A 20570-nucleotide genomic window follows, 5' to 3' on the forward strand; every position below is an offset into this window, starting at 1 on the left:
GCAACTACAGCAAATCCTTAATGGACTGGTGAATGGTGAACAAATGAAATGAAACGGGTGGAAGATTAAAACAAAGAATAATACATAAACAAGAATCAAGAAGAGTATACGATTTCTGTAAAATATAAACAATTATCAGCAGGTTCTCAGCATTACCGTAGTTTTAATACCCCTTTACCTATCATGTCCAGAAGGTAAATAAGATTTGTACTTTTTTTTGTGTGTATGTGTGTGTGTGTGTGTGTGTGTGTGTGCATTTTATTCAAATCATATTTTATCTGAAATCGATTTACGACTGTACAGCGTCGAGTCAGATTTGATAGTGTGACTGGTCATGTTTTGCATGCCGCCATCTATCGTTAGGAGAAAGACAGCTCCAGCTCCGGACGTCGGACGGGGCCAAGAAGTAGAATCGAGAGATTACTTTTAAACACAAAAACTGCAGAATTTCGTGTTTGGTGATTATCAATTTAATTTTTCATTATTGTATGTAATTGTGCGAATGTCTGTTTTGCAGCCAGAGCTGTTAATTATGACAAGATAAGTTGTAAGTTACTCATAGATCGAATATGGTAACAAAATTATTTATAGATGGGACTGAAGTGAAGTTTGTCGTTAATTTGTAGGAGAAGGCGGACATGCTGAGAGCCGCAGAGGTTGGGGGGGGGGGGGGGGGGGGGGGGGGGGGAGGGGATGGGGATGATTTGGTTATTATTGACCAGGGTAGTGTTTCACAAAACCGTAATAAGTAAAAGTTCACAGACCTCCCATTGAAACACATGTATTGTAATGATGTTTTCTGGAAAGTGCTTTGTTAGAAATACAAATTACAATTAGATCTACTGGTGTGCAAAAGTAGGCATGATGAGTTTGAACTTTAGTTTGAGATGGGAAACCACTGACACTGTGTGACTTTTACTATTGTAGTGTAAGCACAGTTAGTGTTACTGATTGATCACCTGTCCATTGTTCATTTTGTGATCACTGCAGTCAGGGGTGTTCATTTCATCAAAATAATGGCCATTAATTGTTCTTTGAATATTGTTCTTTGAATACTTTAATTATTAGTGCTTAGAATTCTAAATTAAGGTGTAGGGTCTATGTTACAGTTGATTTGGATGCTTTCTTATTAATTTCAACAGATAAACAACTATAGTCATCCCTATGATGGCATTCCTAATTCAACGGTTGCTAAGAGACGGGAGGACAGCAGGCATGATTCCTGTCTTTAGAGCTGCTCATTTCTTGAGAATAGAAAACTGGAGAACTGTATCTACATTGTCATGGCAACAGTGTAAAAGACAAGTATCCTGTACAGGGACATCTAATATAATAGTGCAATCATCATCCATGTCAACGTCGCCATCATCATTGTCTCCATCCTCCCGAGAAGTCTTATCATCGTACCAGTCTAGACAAAGCCCATTTTGCAATTATGTGTCTCGCACATCTAAGCACCACTCACACGGAAGGGACTGCTACCCTGGAGGTCAATCACAAAGAAGTCTGCAAACATGTGGCAGCGCCCTCTATGCTGGCCATAATAAATGGTCAAAGGTCAAATACATCAAGGGACCAAAAGATCTTGAGAAGAGCAAAGCTTTTACAAGGATTGGAATCCAACTCAAGTTAGCAGTTAAAGGTTTGTAAATCACCCTGCTTCAGGGTGAACACTTTTATATTAGTGGAGGGGGGGGGGGGTGCATCGTACTGTCAGATCATGTGAAGTGCATCATTAGTGTTTGTGTTCTTAAATGTTATGAAAGAGACTGAAATATACATGTATTCAATTTCAAATTTTCAAAGAAATATGTTCATTAAAAAAAGAAAAACAAAAGAAAATACCATACACAAAAAACACTTTATTTTATACTTTGTTTACTTTATAATCCATATCTAGACAATCCATAGTATCAGTTATTTGGACAGAATTTATTCTAATGCAGAGTAGTAATGAGAGTACTGCACAATGGCCACTTCAACCTAACAACATTTCTACTCATGGGAAGTGTTTCGTGCTCCAAATTCTGACATTAGTTGACTATGATTTCACTCCAAAACTCCAAAACCCTAGATGTTAATATTTCAACAAATTGAAAGTATTGTTACCTAATCAGATAAAGGCAATGAAAGGAATTATAATGTCAGAGTTCAGAAAGCTGTTTGTTTATTTGATTTTAGGGTAGTGGTTTGAACTGTGTAAACTAATCCTGTCCAATTTGTGACATATTTTCATTTCCCTTGCTTGAGCACAGAACGAGGTCCTAATCCGGAAACAAACTCGTCTCTAGCCGCGTTGATCTCTCTAGCCAAGTCCAAATCCATGCCTAAAGCTACCATAGACAGTATGATCAAGAAAGCTAGCACTGTAAGTAGACCAGTTTGTCCTTTTATGAATCTACAAGATTTTAATCCATTCCAATGAATTTGTCAAACAACTAGAACAAGAAGTGTGAGACATAGGAGGCATAACATATATGTTGTGTGCACCTTTAACTATAAATACAACACAAAATGTTGTTTTTCCTTACTGACTGAGCTAGTATCCAATTCACAGTAATTGGTCCCTTGATGAGTCAGATCTATTTATTTATTATGTGATTAAGGATTAACCCTAAAGCCTCTATTCTAAGAAGTCTTTTTTTTGAGAATACAGACACTCACGCCTCTATGCATTTGATATTAGGTTATTTTTTCTTTATTTTTTTCTGAGTCGCCCATAAAGTACCGTAACATATATGCCTCTAGCCTTGAATCAACACCTCCCTAATTTGTTAAGTTTGAATATTGAGGAAAAAAAAAAAAAAAAAATTTTTTTTTCTGCAATGTGTATATGTGTACATTTTTTTTAAAATTCCATTTTCTACATTATAGAGTAAACAAGGAGACTCACAACTTACATTTGAGGTTAGAGGACCAGCCAATTCATCACTTCTTGTTACAGTGTTAACAGACAATTCGAGGAGAGTAAGACAAGAGCTAACACAACTTACCAGCAAAAATGGGTGAGTAAGAGAGAGAGAGAGAGAGAGAGAGACAGTCAGTTTTTATTAGCTTTTGTATCCTAGAGCAATCTTCCATAAAGAATAATATTTCTAATACATATTTATATGGGTATTCTCCAAAACTGATGTTATAATACAGCTGACAAGAATGTCATTTACTGTGAGATGAATCTTTCTTTAAAAAGAATGTTTATGATTATTTTACTTCAGCAGTATACAGTCATGATTGCCTGGAGAAGAAAGGTGTTGTACAGGTTGTTTGTGAACCTGAAGACCACAGCTCTGTGAATCTTGATATTGATATGAACCTCACCCTAACCCTAATCCTGTTCTTCCACAGGGGTGTCTTTGGTGAGCAGGGCACAGCCATGTTTGCCTTTAAGGTGTTGTACAGGTTGTTTGTGATCCTAGAAACTATGGCTCGGTGAATCTTAATATTGATATGAACCTAACCCTAACCCTAATCCTGTCCTTCCACAGGGGTGTCTTTGGTGAGCAGGGTACAGCTATGTTTGCCTTTGAGAAGAAGGGTGTCCTACGGGTTCCATGTGAAGCTGAAAACCACAGCTCTGTGAATCTTAATATTGATATGAACCTAACCCAACCCTAATCCTGTCCTTCCACAGGGGAGTCTTTGGTGAGCAGGGTACAGCTATGTTTGCCTTTGAGAAGAAGGGTGTTCTACTGGTTCCATGTGAACCTGAAGACCACAGCTCTATGAATCTCACCCTAACCATAATCCTGTCCTTCCACAGGGGAGTCTTTGGTGAGCAGGGCACAGCTATGTTTGCCTTTGAGAAGAAGGGTGTTCTACGGGTTCCTTGTGACCCTGAAGATGAGGGGTCAATGAGTCTTGATGAAGCAGAAGAGGTAGCGATAGACGCTGGAGCAGAAGAAGTCTCAGATGAAACAGATGAAGATGGTCAGAGTGTATTCATGGTGAGAACAGTAATCTAAATACAGTTATGTTTAAAATGATATATTTTGTGGGGATTGGGAGTGCATTTTCTTGCCTCCCTTCCCTTACTCATTTAATGCTGAACATGTGAATTTAAAAAAAAATCATTAGAAAGAATAAAGGGAATTTTGTTTGTATATCTTCTGTATCAAGTGTTTTACTTTTTGGGAAACAGATTTATGAAATGATGAAATTTAATTTGCATAATACGTGCACCAATAAGTATTAAAGGTATTGGGTAACTTTGCCTCTGATTCTAAGCAAAATCCTGGATTTAGCTCATGCTGCAATCATAATCATAAACCTTTAGGTCAGTCAGGAACCCCATGACTTTTACAAGCCAATCGCATGTTTGATTATCAAGAAATTTATAATTGAAATTCAAAATATCAAAACCGTTGGCAAAACTACCGTTTATTAGGGGAAAACCAGTCACTCAAAGATTCTTACTTTTTTGAAGCACTTCATGATCATTTTAAAGTGCAAATTTGTAGGGCTTCAATATTACACCATATCACCGACACTGATAACACAAAGGGCCATGCATCTTAGATTTGTAAAACTTGAAACAACGTTAAACAAGCCTTTAATCATTAAACATACCTGTTCTTCATCTTGTTTTCATCTAGTTCATCTGTGATCCTTCGGACCTTCGCTCAGTCAGAGATGGTCTTGCTGAACGCTCTCTACCAATCCAATCATCTGGCCTAGAGTACGTCCCTCAAACCACCATAGCCTTAGATGATTCAGATCTCACTGCAGTAGCAACACTCATCGATGCCTTTGAAAACCATGAGGAAGTTCTCAAAGTATTTGACAATGTGATCAGTAAGGACTAGAGTATGTCCTTTAGACCACCCTAGCCCTTGAGGATTCAGACCTGAACATTCATCAATGCTTTTAAAAGTCATGAGGGGATTGTCAAAAGTATTTTACAATGTCATCAGCAAGGATGAGAGTGTCTCACAAGTCACCATGTAGCCCCAGAAACATCCTTTATGAGGATTGAAATGAAGATCTTACAAGGTAACATAGTGAATGTAGTGGCATAAAAAGACGCATCCAAAACTCAAAAGGCATAATAGTTGATGGTTGTTAATAATAAGTGGTTTTTTTTAAATACTTTTTCCTAATGAAAGACTGGGTAACATAAAGCCTAGTTGAGATAGTATATGTATTTACCAGCTCAATAACCTAAAGTGTTGGTTCTAACTCTATGTAACTAATATTATAACTGTGTATTATGCATTTTGTTTGCTGGATGCATCTTTTGTGCCACTTCATTTGGCTAAGCTACCTATCCTCCCATCAGCTTCATAATTCAAGGGAAGGCTTATTTTCAGAAATATATTTTCTGTGTGCCGAGAGATATTGATGAGAATGTAGGTTTCCTTGTATCCTATTTAAGCCAGTTAGAATTGACAATCTCTTTTTATGCCTCCGTTACGAAGTAGCCGGAGGCATTATGTTTTCGGGTTGTCCGTCCGTCCGTACGTCCGTACGTCCCGTTCTCGTGATCGCGTTATCTGAAGAACCGATTGATGGATTCCTGCCAAACTTTGATCATGTATGTATCTTGCAGAGCCGATGAACTGATTAGATTTTGGGGTCACGAGGTCAAAGGTCAAAGGTCACAGGGCTCATTATATATGCAAAAACAGCTCGTGATCGCGTTATCTCAAGAACCGATTGATGGATTCCTGCCAAACTTTGGTCATGTATGTATCTTGCAGAGCCGATGAACTGATTAGATTTTGGGGTCACGAGGTCAAAGGTCACAGGGCTCATTATATATGCAAAATAGCTTGTGATCGCATTTTCATTAGAACAGATTGATGGATTCCTGCCAAACTTAGATCATATATGTATCTTGCAGAGTCAATGAACTGAGTAGATTTTTGGGTCACGAGGTCAAAGGTCACAGGGCTCATTATATATGCAAAAACAGTTCGTGATCGCGTTATCTCAAGAACCGATTATGGATTCCTGCCAAACTTTGATCATGTATGTATCTTGCAGAGCCGATGAACTGATTAGACTTTGGGGTCACGAGGTCAAAGGTCACGGGGCTCATTATGTATGCAAAAACAGCTCGTGATCGTGTTATCTCAAGAACCGATTGATGGATTCCTGCCAAACTTAGGTCATGTATGTTACTTGCAGAGCCGATGAACTGATTAGATTTTGGGGTCATGAGGTCAAGGTCAAAGGTCATGCGGCTCATTATGTATGCAAAATAGCTTGTGATCGCATTTTCATTAGAACAGATTGATGGATTCCTGCCAAACTTAGATCATATATGTATCTTGCAGAGTCAATGAATTGAGTAGATTCTTGGGTCATGAGGTCAAAGGTCAAATGTCATGGGCTCATTATGTATGCAAAATTAGCTTGTGAACGCATTCTCATTAGAACTGACAGATGGATTACTATTTAACTCAGGACATCTTGCAGAGCCAATGAACTGAGTAGATTTTAGGGTCATGAGGTCAAACATCAAAGGGTCATATATGTATATGAGAAATTGCTTGTAATCACGATATTCTGAGAACCTGTTAATGGATTACAATGAAACTTGAATTTGAAAAATTTCTTCTGTTTTGGTTTGTAAACTTGCTCTATGACGGAGGCATCATTTTCGACTGCGCGCAGTCGAAGTTCCATCTAGTTTTAAATTGACACAGATAGGTGAAAACCTGTTTAGCAGAAGTCTAAAAGATTTTATGATAATTGCTTTGAACATTGATTTTACTGTATTCTATGGCATACCCTAGACCCCATGTTTTTAGATTTTCCCCTCATTAAAAGCTGAAAATTGTTCCAGAATAAATTTGATGGAAGTAGATTTCCCTCAGCAATTTAATTTTGATGCACAGCAATATTTTAAGCTTTTGAAGAATGTTATTACAGGAAAAGTTAAGAATTTTTTGTAAATCTTTCATTGGGATCCCCCACAATTGGCAAATTTTAAAGAACAAATTCAGAAACCTGCTTAAAGAATTACAGGACTATGTTACATATACTCATATTACAGGATAGAGTTGAACGTGCCATCTTTCAATTAATTAGAGTGTTGTGGAAATTTTTATTCTGGCCAAATTATGTTTTATAATATATTGGGGAAAAATCAATCAATTTTGTCACTAAATATATTTGATTGAGTGATATAGTGTCAAAATTATAACCACCCTTCTTATTTGTATATAGAGGAGAGGTTCTCTATGAATGAATTTGAAATGGAAAATATTTTACACACTGTTATAGGTACTTTGTATCGAGGATAAAAGAGCAAAACTTGAAATATATTTTGATTTGAAATGTGAAAGAGAGACTCTTTTCTTATTCTGTTTGTGTTTAATACTCCAATGAATCTGTAAAGATGCTAGTTGATGTGTTTTAAATGGCATTCACTTATGGTGAAAATCTGTGAATTTATTATGAAAAGTGCAGGAAAGAAAAGACATAAAATGATCCAAATACGTAACGTGATTCTCTTTTTATTTCAATAATCCCTGCCAAGACTCTTTATTATATAAACACACTAAGAAGTACCTTTAAAGTTAGAAGTGTATACACATGTATATGATTATAAGATGCCTCTGTTGCGGTTTTTAGAAATAGGTCCTTATATTCAATTGTAGACAAAGTTATTAATGAGGAAGTTCTTAGACAAGCTGGAGTGCAAAGGAAAATTATACATGAGATGTTGATTAGGCAGTTGAAGTTCATGGGTCACGTTGCATGCAAAGGAGGCCTAGAGAATCTCGCTTTGACAGGGAAAATTGTGGAAAGAAGGAGTAGGGGAAGAAGGAGGATACTGTGGATGGACAGTCTGCAGAAATTGTTGGAAAAGAGAGGAGTGAAAGAACTGGGAGTGGTGCTAATACAGAAGGCTAGGAGCCGAGGGTTGAATGGTGCTAATAGAGAAGGCTAGGAGCCGAGGGTTGAATGGTGCTAATAGAGAAGGCTAGGAGCCGAGGGTTGAATGGTGCTAATAGAGAAGGCTAGGAGCCGAGGGTTGAATGGTGCTAATAGAGAAGGCTAGGAGCCGAGGGTTGAATGGTGCTAATAGAGAAGGCTAGGAACCGAGGGTTGAATGGTACTAATAGAGAAGGCTAGGAGCCGAGGGTTGAATGGTGCTAATAGAGAAGGCTAGGAGCCGAGGGTTGAATGGTGCTAATAGAGAAGGCTAGGAACCGAGGGTTGAATGGTGCTAATAGAGAAGGCTAGGAACCGAGGATTGTGGAACAGCATAATCGCCAAGTCAATCGATATGACACTTAGAGAGTGAGAGAGAGAGAGAGAGACTTTGTTTACAAAGACATGCTCTTAATTCCTTGCAGTTCTCTTCAGTTTTCATATTGGAAATTCTCATTGTTAGATGTTGATACACAATCTACCACGCACCTAATGATTTCAGATGTTAGTGAATTTTTTAAAAATCTCAATTATAACAAGGAAAAGTGACAATATCTAATCTTATATTTTATTCATACCATTTTGTAAGAAATAGTCATTTACTTATAGTTTACAACTCAAATATTCATTACAGAATTACAAAAAAGAGAGGAAAGTTACATGTAGTAGTAAAGATACATAACGAGAACAGTCTACTTACATAATAGGACAACATTTATGTTGTAAGATGCACTTGCAATGAACAGATTCTATATACAAAAAAGATTATTGATATTTGAATATGTCACAGTGGCCTTCTCTCAATATTAAAAAAAAAAGGTATATAATTTGAAACATGACACTGCTGTACACCCTTGTCCCATTATACTCGCAGCTGAAGTAAGATACATTTTATTTTATTCCCAAGCCATCAGTCATGGGTATGCCAACTCTGTACATAGTGTTCATTGAGGAGTGAAGCTTTGTTCAGATATACAGGGGCAAAACGATGGCCGTTTATTATGACGCTAAGTGTGATACACCTTACATTTCTGAATCTTATAACATAGAGCTCACTGAATACTCACATATGTATCTTCCTTTAGCAAGACATTAATTTACATTAGCCTCTCTCAACCCACGTGTCTGATTGCTTTCGGTGCCTACATGTATATGGCAGGTCAACTAAAGCCAAAGACATAATAGCTTTTCGGTATGTGTCCTGAACTGTAAGATAGATAGTGCTTTACACTTATGGATACCATTTAAGAATATTAGGCTAAAGGATTCTGCATAATTCTAGAAAAAAAGCTGCTTCCTAAAGAATTGCCTTATGAAGCAACATCTATTATTTAAAAAGAGATTTTAAATAAGACTTGAATGCGAAGGGAAATTCTTGTTTGAAAGATTAATTCCATCCATACTTGATAGCTATTATTCTTAGCGGTTGGATTAAATAGCTTTTCATCATTTCTTGAAAAAACACAATGATGAAATGTTGTAAAAACACATAGTATATATTTCTATCGTATCTCACATTCTGTTTGAGAAGATACATTCAAACAACGTATGCTTCTAGTTTCTTGCTTTTGCAATGCATTTATGTTTATTTGTATACCGGTAAGCTAAGTTTAAAAGGTCCAACCAAGCCGTTACTTGTTCTTATTTCAAAAGAATAAATACATCTCCATGGCTTGTGGGCCAATAATACATTTATGTTACATTTCAGCATCTATTTAGTTAGTGGTGGTTATTTTACCTGACTGCTAAGAAAGCATAAATGCTTGTTAGTAAGAACCAGAGGACCGACTGCTTTAGGTCCTCTCCGAGTGACCTGGTAATGAGGATTCATGCCTTACCAAAGGGCACTAGCGCATCGCCTAGGTTTCAAACCCGGGCCGCCAGATTACGAGACCACTGCTCTACCAACTGGGCTATCGCGCTTACTCTTATTTAACATGCCTTAGATGATCTCAGTATGTGGTTTTGACTGGTATATGGCTAACTGGAGGGTTCTTTCTTCTTTGTGTCTGGTTTGGTTTGTACAATGGTGACAAGATGTCTGGTTGATCTGACTTGATCCTTGGTTTCCGTCGATGTGCATTCTTCACCTTCCTAGATCCACCGTCACCACCAAGCTCTCTCTTCCCACTTTGATCAACACTAAGAGGCATGTATGAGTATAGCGGTAGTGGTGAGTTGATGACACTATCTAAGCTCCCTCTCTTGGGGTCATACATTCTTGGGGTTCGATCTTTCCTTGGAGCTGGAGATGGGTCATCTTCCTCACGTAGTTGTGGTAGAGGAGGCTGTTTCTGAACTGGGGCAGCTTTGTTGTTCAACCCGAGTGATCCGCGAGGCAGTCTTTTCAGGTTTCTAGTGGGTAGATTACTGCGTTTAGTGGGTGAAGAAGGTCTCCTTTGCCTGTTTCTTCCTTCGTCCGTACCTCTGTCATTATGGTCAGAGTGATTTGTGTCTTGGTAAGGACCCCCATGTCTGCTGTTGTATCCACCGTATCCAAATGAATCATTAACATCTTCATTCTCATCAGATAATATTCTCTCTGGAGCTTTTGGTTTGCGATGCTTTTTCTTTCCTTTAGAACTTGGAGGGACATACTTTATTTCAGGAACAGAAGTCCTCTGAGTTTGTTTGGTTGAGGATCTATCTTGGATGTCTTTGGCGCTGTCATGGTCAGAGGTATCTCCACTGGTCTGAGGCATCTGATGTGAAAGCCTTGGGTTCTTTTTACCCTTTCCTGGTCTGACCATATTATCACGGTTCATAATCCGGCTTCCATTGACTCCACTATCAAGAGAAGTACGTCTCATGTGGCTCAAGATATCAGGGCTACTTGTAGTCCGGTTGAGATGTTTCCTATCATCCAGAATCCTCTGCTGATCCCAACTGGAATTATCAGATCGTAGCTGACCAAGCAGTAGATCAGGGGAATAAGACTCTCTGTTTATGTTGTCTAGATCGTCATCTGTTCGGTTAGATTCATCCAAAGATTGACTGCTATTACCGAACCAGGGAACACTTTTCATCCCATTCTTTGATGCTCTTGGTACAGACCGACTCTTGTTCATCTGGTAGACATTTTGGCGAGCCTTGTTTGACGTCCTGTTATCCTGTAAGCACTCGTGATCTTGCCCGTCTAATACAGCCTGCGGACGAAGTAACATCAGCTCATGTTCTAGTTGGACTCTTTTCTCCTCCTCTTCCTGAACTGAAGACTTCAATAGATCAACTCGCCCTTCAACCTCGTTCTGGTATCTTCATAGGCAAGAGATAATAATAATAATAATAATTAGATCAATTTACATAGCGCATGCAGCTGAGCTGTGATGAAAACAAAAGTCCTAACAGTGCTACTTTATGGACACATTGCTTCTTCAACAAAACTTTGAATACAGCAACATATGAGACTTATTGTGTCCTGTGAACTTCGTAAGTTATGTGTATATGGATGTGATTTCAATGATAATAATTCAAACAAAATATTTTGGGGCTTGACCATTCAAAGCTTTATTAAGAAGCCAAAGTATCTTAAATGCAATTATATGCCTTGTTGGCAACCAATGTTAAATAGTTAAAACAGATGAAGATGAAGAGATAAAATAATTGTTTGATGTTAAGACACTAATCACAGGCAAAATATCAAGACGTATGAATTGAATATTTAGAGGACTTATTATTTATTTGGCAATCACTCAATCACAAGTACAAAGTTTATAGCATAAAACATAATTGAAATATAATCGATAATTTCATGTACATGTAACATGAATTAAGAGCGAATGTTCTACCTCAGTTCCCCAGGATGCCCGTGAAGAAAAAAGAAAAAGAAATTGCTTTGACCAAAAGGCCTTCCTACCCTTAAAAAATGAATGAACATCTAATTGCTTGTTTTCTTATTATTTTGGTCTTTAGAAATCTTAGGAAAGAATTGTGTTCCTTATACGCAATAAAGTTGTTGACCTACACAGGAGTATTAGCCATTCATTCTGGTATAATGACGACATATCTGCTGTGGTGTATGATTATTTCCCTACTTTTAAAGCCCCACTGCACTTTTTATAGCTACTTGCGCCCTCTATACTGCAAACAATGCCTAATCGGTGCCTGTTGGTCCCCCATGATCCCCTTTTTTATGTTAATTGAGAGCTGATTTGATGAGATAACCCCTTGTCAGTGACCTTGCAGGGAGTTCTAATCCCCCCTGGCCAAACTAATACAGACGGGCTTTAAGGCACAGCTTAGGCATACTTCGAAATAAGATGAATAAACATGGTACCTAATTCAAACAAAAGTTGAATTAAAAGTAAATAAAACATACCTGGTGAACGTCTCTCTGAGGTCCAGTTCAAGTTTCAAGTCACTGGTCATTAGTTTATGTCGATATTCGATAACCTGGGAAAGCTCTTGAATATCCTTCACTTTCTCGTCCAAAGTCTTTAGTTTCCCGGAAATATGCCGTCTCTCTGACAAGTCCTCGACCTCTTCTAACTGTAGAATAAGTTGTTCTTTTACGCGTCTGTAGCTTTTGAGTTCGTCATGCATCGCTTCCATCGCATTGATTGCACGCTTCAGGTTTGATTTCAGTTTTCGAATTCGTTGTTGTCGCCTATTGAAGAACTCAAGTTCGTTGGTCTCTGAAGCCAAGTCCATTTGTGTAAGAGCAATAGAGGTGGAGAGCTCCTTGAGACGATTTTCAACTGTCTCAATCACGGCGGGGTACGTCTGGCGGGGAGTTATCATCTCTTGCTCTGGGTTTATTCTTGACTGCGAAGGCTTGTCTTCTTCCGTATAAGGATTTCTTTCAATGGGTCTACCACTACCTTCTTCATCATTATCAATGTGCTGTCTGTCTTCTATTCTGTAGTCAACGGAAGGACTGTGGTAGTTGGTGTATTCATCGATATCCCGAACGGCTTCGGTTTTATGATCAGAGGACGATCTGTAAGGTGTGGTTGAGTGGCCCTTCGTAGGTATTTGCTCTGTCATAGGCTCATTCTCTTCTAGAGATTCAGCTATCTGATTGGGATCATTTTCAGAAGGTTGATCTGAAGCAATGTCATCACGGATCTTTTGTCCTCGAAGACGTCTTCGTATCCTTTCAGCTTGGTACCACCAGCTCTTTGTCAACTTGATGGCACTCTGTATCTTACGCATGACGTCTGGTATGAGACGTAGTACCGCTTCGAATCTAAGGTAGTTTGGATACAGCTTCACATCATGAATGGAATCAGGATCGAACAACTCAACATCCACTTCTTCAGACTTCAGAAGACTACCCCAGCGGATATCGATATGTTGGAGTTGATGGATAATCGAAAACAGCTTCTCACAATCTTTGGAGATATCACACAACTTCTTCACTGGCATCGGCTCATGAAGTGCGGCGTACCCTTCGATGTTCGACATGACAAGGAGATTCGAACCCCTGACGTCATTGCTAGCTCTACGACCTCTCTCCAATAACTTGGTAGCCTGCGGAATCTCCTCCATGACCATCTCGTAGTAGAACTCGAAGAGTACTGAATAGATACGGTCATCAAATATCGTCTTCATCTGCTTCAGGTATAGGATCTCCTGATTGAACTCCTCAATGCGCTTGATGATTGAATGGTCGTCAACATGAATCTCTTCACGGTCTCTGTACCACTGATTCGCATAGTCATTCAAGCCATCGAGGGAATACACGTGACGATTATCTACGTGAAAAATGAAATAACAATAATGCAATTCATTGAGTAACACTATCACAATACTTATATGACATTTTACCTTTAACTGTTTTTCCCCAGACATTTTTATTTTCGTCCATTTTACCTGTGATATTCACCTCTTATCTAGGACATTTTCCTTCTGATAATGTTAATATATTTCGATTCAATGACTTGATCAAGATATAGGCTTAGAATAGTGTTTTGTATTCAAACTTTTTAAGCAGTTTGATTAAAATCGAGATCATTCCAAGGCTCATGCCAACAAATGAACCTAGCTAAGTAACTTACGAGGAATAACTCTGGCCAGGGCCCGATAAAGAGATCCCGTCTCATGTCCCTCTAGGAAGGTACGTAACATAGTCTCAAAGGACTTGAGCTGCTGGTGCATCATAGCATTCTGCTTCCTACCGGTAGCACCCCGCATCCGATCAGGGTGGGTCTATCATAGAGAGAGAGAGAGAGAAGATGGAAAGAATGGGTTTAACAAAGTGAAAAAGTGTAATTGAACCTTGATGAGGTAATACCTGAAGCAGCTTTTCTAAGCTATACTTGGATGGGGATGAGTTAAGAATTTAAGTAAAGAAAGGATAGAGGGAGAGGAACTGGAGATGCACATAATGTATACAGGCACATACACACCTAAACACACATATACACGCACACGATTAGAACTCTAGAGATAAATGGAGAAAATAGATATTTTAATATCCTGGAAAAATACTTTATATGTATATGGTTGTAAATGTGGATCTGGAAAAGCATTGATGCGATATGTCTATTGTATTTCTATGTTGATGAGAATGACAGAAGACAATGTACGTTCATCATCTTCATATGGAATGTGTGGATGGGTGTGCGGCAGTGCGGGTGAGTGTGGAGGTCCTGTTGGCTCTTTTTACTGTGTGCCTAATTGGATGGTTGGTGTATAATTTGCCCATTTATCAATCTATCAGAGCCTTTGACTTATCCTCTTGTTGCATTCTGTGGTATTATATATATTATTATATATATAGGCCCTAATTTTTTTAAGAGGCAGCTACAACTCATAATATAATTAATGTGAAAAAAAATATGTTCCAAGTGATGTGTGGAACAAGGTATTCTACTAAAATATTTACAGTATACAATGCCATTAGTATTGATTTTCACGGTATTTTTCACGCCACCATTTCTGTGTGGATTTGCCGAAAGACTGAGGAAACAGTTTGCAAGTTAGGTTTTTGTATTCTTTTATTAAAACTCACAAAAGTTTATTCAGTTTTGCTTGACCTTCTAACTTCAGACGCATATTTCTCTTCTCTAAATATTATTAGATAATGTACATCCGATACTTATCAAGGCTGCTACTTATAATTATCATGATCTTACCTATGTACAAAATTATATGTCATATTCATTTCAAGTATTCATGGTATATATATTTTGATAAAATCGTCCTCAAGGTTCTACTTTCTCTTTAAAACGTGAGTCTGATCATGACCATGACATCTTGCATGACTGATGGAAGGAAGACAAATTAATAACTTGGACCATATCAGTCTCCCTGAACAACTAAAGATCGATCAATTAAGAATGCTGCCAGACATGTCGATAAACAAAGATCATTTCTTTCTCAGCGCGGATCATTGTGTGCCATGGCAACCAGTATAAACAAAAACCCACCTTTATTTCTCCGACGACATGTGTTCAAATAATAATGCCCCTATTTCATCACGGAGCGTTATTGCAATGTACATATTAAGATTAGATAAATACATGGTGTGCAGGTTGATATGGACTATTGATAGATTGTCAATATTTGATTTTGCCAAAGAATACCTAACCAAGCATAATTATATTTTAGCATGCTTTTCTTATCTATATATTATTCTAATAAGGCATTTCAAAGAGACTTATATGAGTAGGCACCAAACTTCCGCTCCGAAATGGTACAGGTTTCTATAACATTTGAACCCATTTGTCGACAAACCTTGGTTTTCGTACGTCGTATGACGCGTTTTACGCGTTTTTTACAAACCTGGTTTGTAAGAACAAAAGGAGGTTTGACGAAACAAAAGGAGGTTTGAGCTCAAACCTTGCTTTGTGAATTCGGGCCAATGACTTTGTAAAATTACTCATTCTTGGCCTTGATTAGCCCCATGACAACCCTTTCACACCGGTATATATTCATCTTATACTGGAAACGGTTGACGCCTTTGGTATATCTATCCCATGATGTGGCACAGGAAGCTTGTTTGTGTAGCATATGTAGAGCCAAAACTGTCCAAACTATCCCATCCACCCCACCCTACTTTTGAAGAGCAAATGAAGCTGAATAGGCGACACACAAATATAAGCTTAAAATGGGATTTCTATTCATCTTGATAACTAAACATATATTTATTTTAATATTTTTTTAAAGAAAGAATTTCTTTTTCTTTAGGTTAAATTTATGTATAAGAGACAGGCTTGCGCTAATGACATTTTGTGGGAAGTTTAATGAGGGTATCAATAATTTCTTTTGTAGAGCAAACATGACAAAGGGAGCATTACAGACGACACACATTCGTACCCCCCCCCCCCCCCCCTCCTCGTGGCAAAGGCTCTTTATTTTCCCATTCTTCATCCGTCATTTTATGCACAAATAACGTTTCAACCAACCATTACACGCCTTGATAATACAGGAATTAATTCATAAACAATATTCCGATATTCGTAATCATATACATCGGAAGTATTCCATGGAGTCAATTATAGTCCATTGTACGCGGCCTTGGAATAGAAACATTAATCAAGTACACGTATTAGCTTTATATCGAAACATGTAATAACACATGACTCGATCCATTTCAGTACGACATTTTCTGTCTCCCTAAGACCGACCTATCCTATTAATTAAAAAGCATCTCTGTTTATTAATAAAGTCCTTAGGGATGTAAATTTTTCGATATGGACTTATTTATTGGAAGCAGCTGCAGAATTATATGGGGCTTGGGGGCACTTCCCCCTTCCCTTCCAAATGCCCCCCCCCCCTCCCCCAAAAAAGTACTGGCCGTTTTTATTCAAATTTTATGTTCCAGTTAATCGTAAGACCCCCGCCTCCGCCACACCCTTTTCTCCTGATACCAGCGCACAGTGGGCCAGGGAGGAACCAAAGTGCGCCAAAACTAAATTTGGGTGATTTATTTGTTTCATTTTTTTTCTTGCCCAGTTGAAAGGTAATACATAGAGGAGTACCTCAGTGAAATATTTAATTCCGGTATGCACATTAAGGGTATAAATTTACTACTTCAAACAGCAAAATCCTACATATTCACAGTTTTATTGCAAAAGTTACTTTTTTTAAAAATCTTTCAATTCAACATGAAGTTTTTAAGTTATTGATATGAAATTGCTCTCACATATTCCTGATAGTTCATTTCGTTGAATGAATGGGTTAAAATTAATAGAAACCCAATTTTCATGATATATTATAAGGTAATTCACTGAAAATGGACTAATTGTCCATGTTTTTTATAAATCCAGAAGAAATGTTTAGATCTCCGCGGTGTACCGCTTAAATTTTAATACCACCATTTTATCTGATGTCTAAGCTTCAAGTTGATACCAAATTTGGCTGCCCGATCTTGCCCGTTGTTATGTTAGAGCCGATTTTCCTTGCCACATTGCCCCGAAAAATGTGGGTTTTTGGGGTCCGCGGGTGAATTATGAAGGATTCATGGTCATAAATCACGGCGCGAGGGGGCGCGTAACACTTGTTCTGACACCGCGGACCAAAATAAACACATTTTCGGGGCAATGTTGCAAGGAAAACGGCTCTAACATAATAACGGGCAGAATCGGGCAGCCAAATCTGGTATCAACTTAAAGCTTAGACATTAGAAAAAATGTTGGTAATACAATTTAAGCGAAAATCCCTGGAAATCCAAACATTTCCTCTGGATTTATAAAAAACAAATTCCCAAACATGAGTTTTGGCGCACTTTGGTTCCTCCCTGGCCCACTGTGCAGCGTCCCGTCAATGTGTAGACTCTGATGATCGATAGAACATTGATGCAGCGCAGCATCCAGCAATGTTTATACTGGTTGTCATAGCAACGTCATTACCATTGAACACTTGAGTAGGATTAGAGATCGATCTATCAGCGAAAATATGTTATAATATTATGCAGGTTGGTCTGAAACACCAACAAGATGTCATGGATCATTGATTGCTTCACTGTTTAGGTTTTCAAACGTTATTTGCACATAATTAAGAAGGAGAGTGGTAAAGATAAAAATATTACTTGATTTAGTGCTCGCCTCACAGAATACCACTGCTCAATCAATACGCTGTCTCGAGTGCTCAAGCGAATGTAAACAGCACCATGAGAGCGAGAGAGAGAGAGAGAGAGAGAGATAATCGGGGGGGGGGGGGGGAAGGGGTGAACAACAAAGCTATGAATACAATGATGATCAATGCCAGGCTAAATTGGTTATTTTCAATCAAGTAGAAACAAACAAATTCAATTAAAGGGACAAAACGATATTCATATGACATGTGCTGTTGTGGATGCCGAGAGGCTATACAGTTTGAATGAAAGAGGCAACTATTGTGTCATTCTTTTTCGCGAAATGATGATGCTGGATATGCGGGAGGTGATGATCGCATGTTGGTGTTGTTGTTGGTAGTCGTGGTTCTAATTATGGTTTTGGTAGTGGTGGTGGTGGTGGTGGTGGTGGTGGTGGTGGTGGTGGTGGTGGTGGTGGTGGTGGTGGCTTTTTAGTGATAATGATGATTGTGGTCTGGCATTTTCATCCTGGTATTTTACTATACGAAATGAATTAGTTTTGTAATTCATACATTTTTCGTCTTATATGATATCATTGGTTTGTTTGTTTGTTTGGATCTTTTGCGAAATCTTGATGCTCGTGATGATGATGGTTGGCTTTTGTGTTCGTGATTGGTGTTAATCTTCTTAGTGGTGGTGGTGTAGTGGTAGTGGTGACAGAAGTGGTGGTGGTGACAGTGGTGGTGGTGTGTTGACGGTGATATAGTGGTTGTGATGACCAGGGCGGCAGGGCCGTAGTCAGAGTTAGATGTTTTTGGGGGCACATACATGTACTTGATCGACGCCCTGGAGAGGGGCACGTGCCCCCCCCCCCCCCCGTGGATACGTGCCTGGTGATGACAGTGCAGGTGGTGGTGTAGTGGTTGGGAAGTATTATGATAGCCCCCACTATAGAAACAAATCAATTGTTTTATTATTAATAATAATAATAATAATAATAATAATGGTGGCTTCTTATATAGCGCACATGTCCGTCACGTTGTTTTTTTTGGGTGTGTCAATAACCAAGAACTTCCCTCCAGCTAATTTGATGTATGTTCATGTATAAAACAATCTCCATCAACACCTCGTCTCCTATAATAATAATAATAATACATATGATTTATAAGGCGCCAAATCCACTTGATAGTCAAATGTTCAAGGCGCAGCTTGTGCAATAGATGAAATACATACATGATACATTTATACAAAGTGCGATAGGAAAGGTACAGACATGGAAGATATATATGGGTCCATTGCCTACGAATCGCTAATGACGATAATATCTGTCAACCGTTTGTTGCTTATCTCCGTTAATTGACCATTCTCTTAATTATTGGCCAGTTGATGGTCAGTAGTCTAAACGGGTTTATTTCCTCCTATAACACCCTAATCACGACAACATACATACCACTACACCATGAAAACAATAATGTCGAGGAAAATCGCCTTTCCTCACAGTTGTCTCCATTTTTTTTATTTTTTTATTTCCCCCATGCTTAATTTTGTAACGCTATAGTAGAATTCTTGATGGTGTTCTTAATTTTTTTCATTATATGAACAAACTTAAATGTTGAATATTGAATTTGATTTCCCATATCATAACGATTAAATATTTATTTCCTTCGCAAATGCGTTGGCATATTTTTAGTCAGCCAGGTAAGCAGTATATCCCCTACAAAGTACCGCTCTCTGTCAAGACATAACCAGAATATATTTTGTTTTGTCATCTTATTGCCATTTTCTTATTCACCTTTCGATCTTTTTTCTTCATAACGTTGATATTAAATAGGGCTGCCTTTAAGATTCTTTGAATAGTCTATCCCGACCATAACGCGTCTAACTAAAAATTCGGAGAATACTTACAAAATTCGTAAATAAGTATAAGTGAAAAAGAATTAGGATATACATGTACTAGATCTCCATACACACGATAGCAGTTTAAATAATTTGAATATCAAATAAAATGTATATTGATTAACATCCAACCATGAAGGATAAGAATAACAAAAATACAGTTCCCAGTATGAAATTCACTTTTTAAGCTGAACAGAAAAATCTTTTGTTCAGGCCAAACACATAATTATTGAACTACATATCAAAATATATCATTAATTGATAATCTCAATAATACGAAATACAGAATAAATAATATAGTTGTATTATAAGTCAAATTAAAAAAGGTGCATATATACTTACATAGTATTCTCTGTCATCTTCCATATTTCCAGCGTTATATACTTCAGAAGGAATGCATCAATAAATTGTGAAAATGGTTCATATCTGCGAATCAAAATCTCGTGTAAGTTCTGTGATAACTGATGAATGCAGTCTGAACGCTGTCCATGTACCGTTTGATCAGAGCAGTCGAAGATGATACTTGATTATACTCTAGTTATTATTTCCCTATTCATATCCCGAATATCAACAAGACGGCCCGTTCCATTGTTGCCTTTGTTATATACTTCACGTGAATGTCATGAAACAGACTCCCGATCGGTTAACAACGTGCAATGTTGAAGGGGAGTGGTTATCGTGTCGTTGCCAGGTTATACTAGGCTAAAGTCAGTAAATATTGAATGTTGATTATATTGTGATATTGGTTCTTTGCTGAAATCCTGATTTAGTCACTGCTTGATGAAAACAGGTTCATGTACTGTTTAATTGTTATATTAAAGGTAATGGTTGA

General features: G+C 38.0%; 2 protein-coding genes across 2 annotated transcripts; one reads left to right on the plus strand and one right to left on the minus strand.

Annotated features, from left to right (window-relative positions):
- Nucleotides 1–345: 345 nt before the first annotated feature.
- LOC580079 (translational activator of cytochrome c oxidase 1) lies at nt 346–5075 on the plus strand. The gene is made up of 6 exons (XM_011662245.2): nt 346–458; nt 1143–1642; nt 2256–2368; nt 2875–3005; nt 3761–3944; nt 4593–5075. Exons 2-6 carry the CDS (start codon nt 1165–1167, stop codon nt 4800–4802), a joined length of 1116 nt encoding a protein of 371 aa, XP_011660547.1. The 5' UTR covers nt 346–458; nt 1143–1164; the 3' UTR covers nt 4803–5075.
- Nucleotides 5076–9741: 4666 nt separating this feature from the next.
- LOC105436583 lies at nt 9742–20326 on the minus strand. The gene is made up of 4 exons (XM_030990944.1): nt 20081–20326; nt 13881–14031; nt 12200–13577; nt 9742–11136 (listed from the first exon to the last, which is right to left on the minus strand). Exons 1-4 carry the CDS (start codon nt 20102–20104, stop codon nt 9834–9836), a joined length of 2856 nt encoding a protein of 951 aa, XP_030846804.1. The 5' UTR covers nt 20105–20326; the 3' UTR covers nt 9742–9833.
- Nucleotides 20327–20570: the final 244 nt, after the last annotated feature.

This window comes from Strongylocentrotus purpuratus, unplaced genomic scaffold (assembly GCF_000002235.5).
Source record: "Strongylocentrotus purpuratus isolate Spur 01 unplaced genomic scaffold, Spur_5.0 spur5_scaffold_19, whole genome shotgun sequence".
Lineage (NCBI taxonomy): Eukaryota > Metazoa > Echinodermata > Echinoidea > Camarodonta > Strongylocentrotidae > Strongylocentrotus > Strongylocentrotus purpuratus.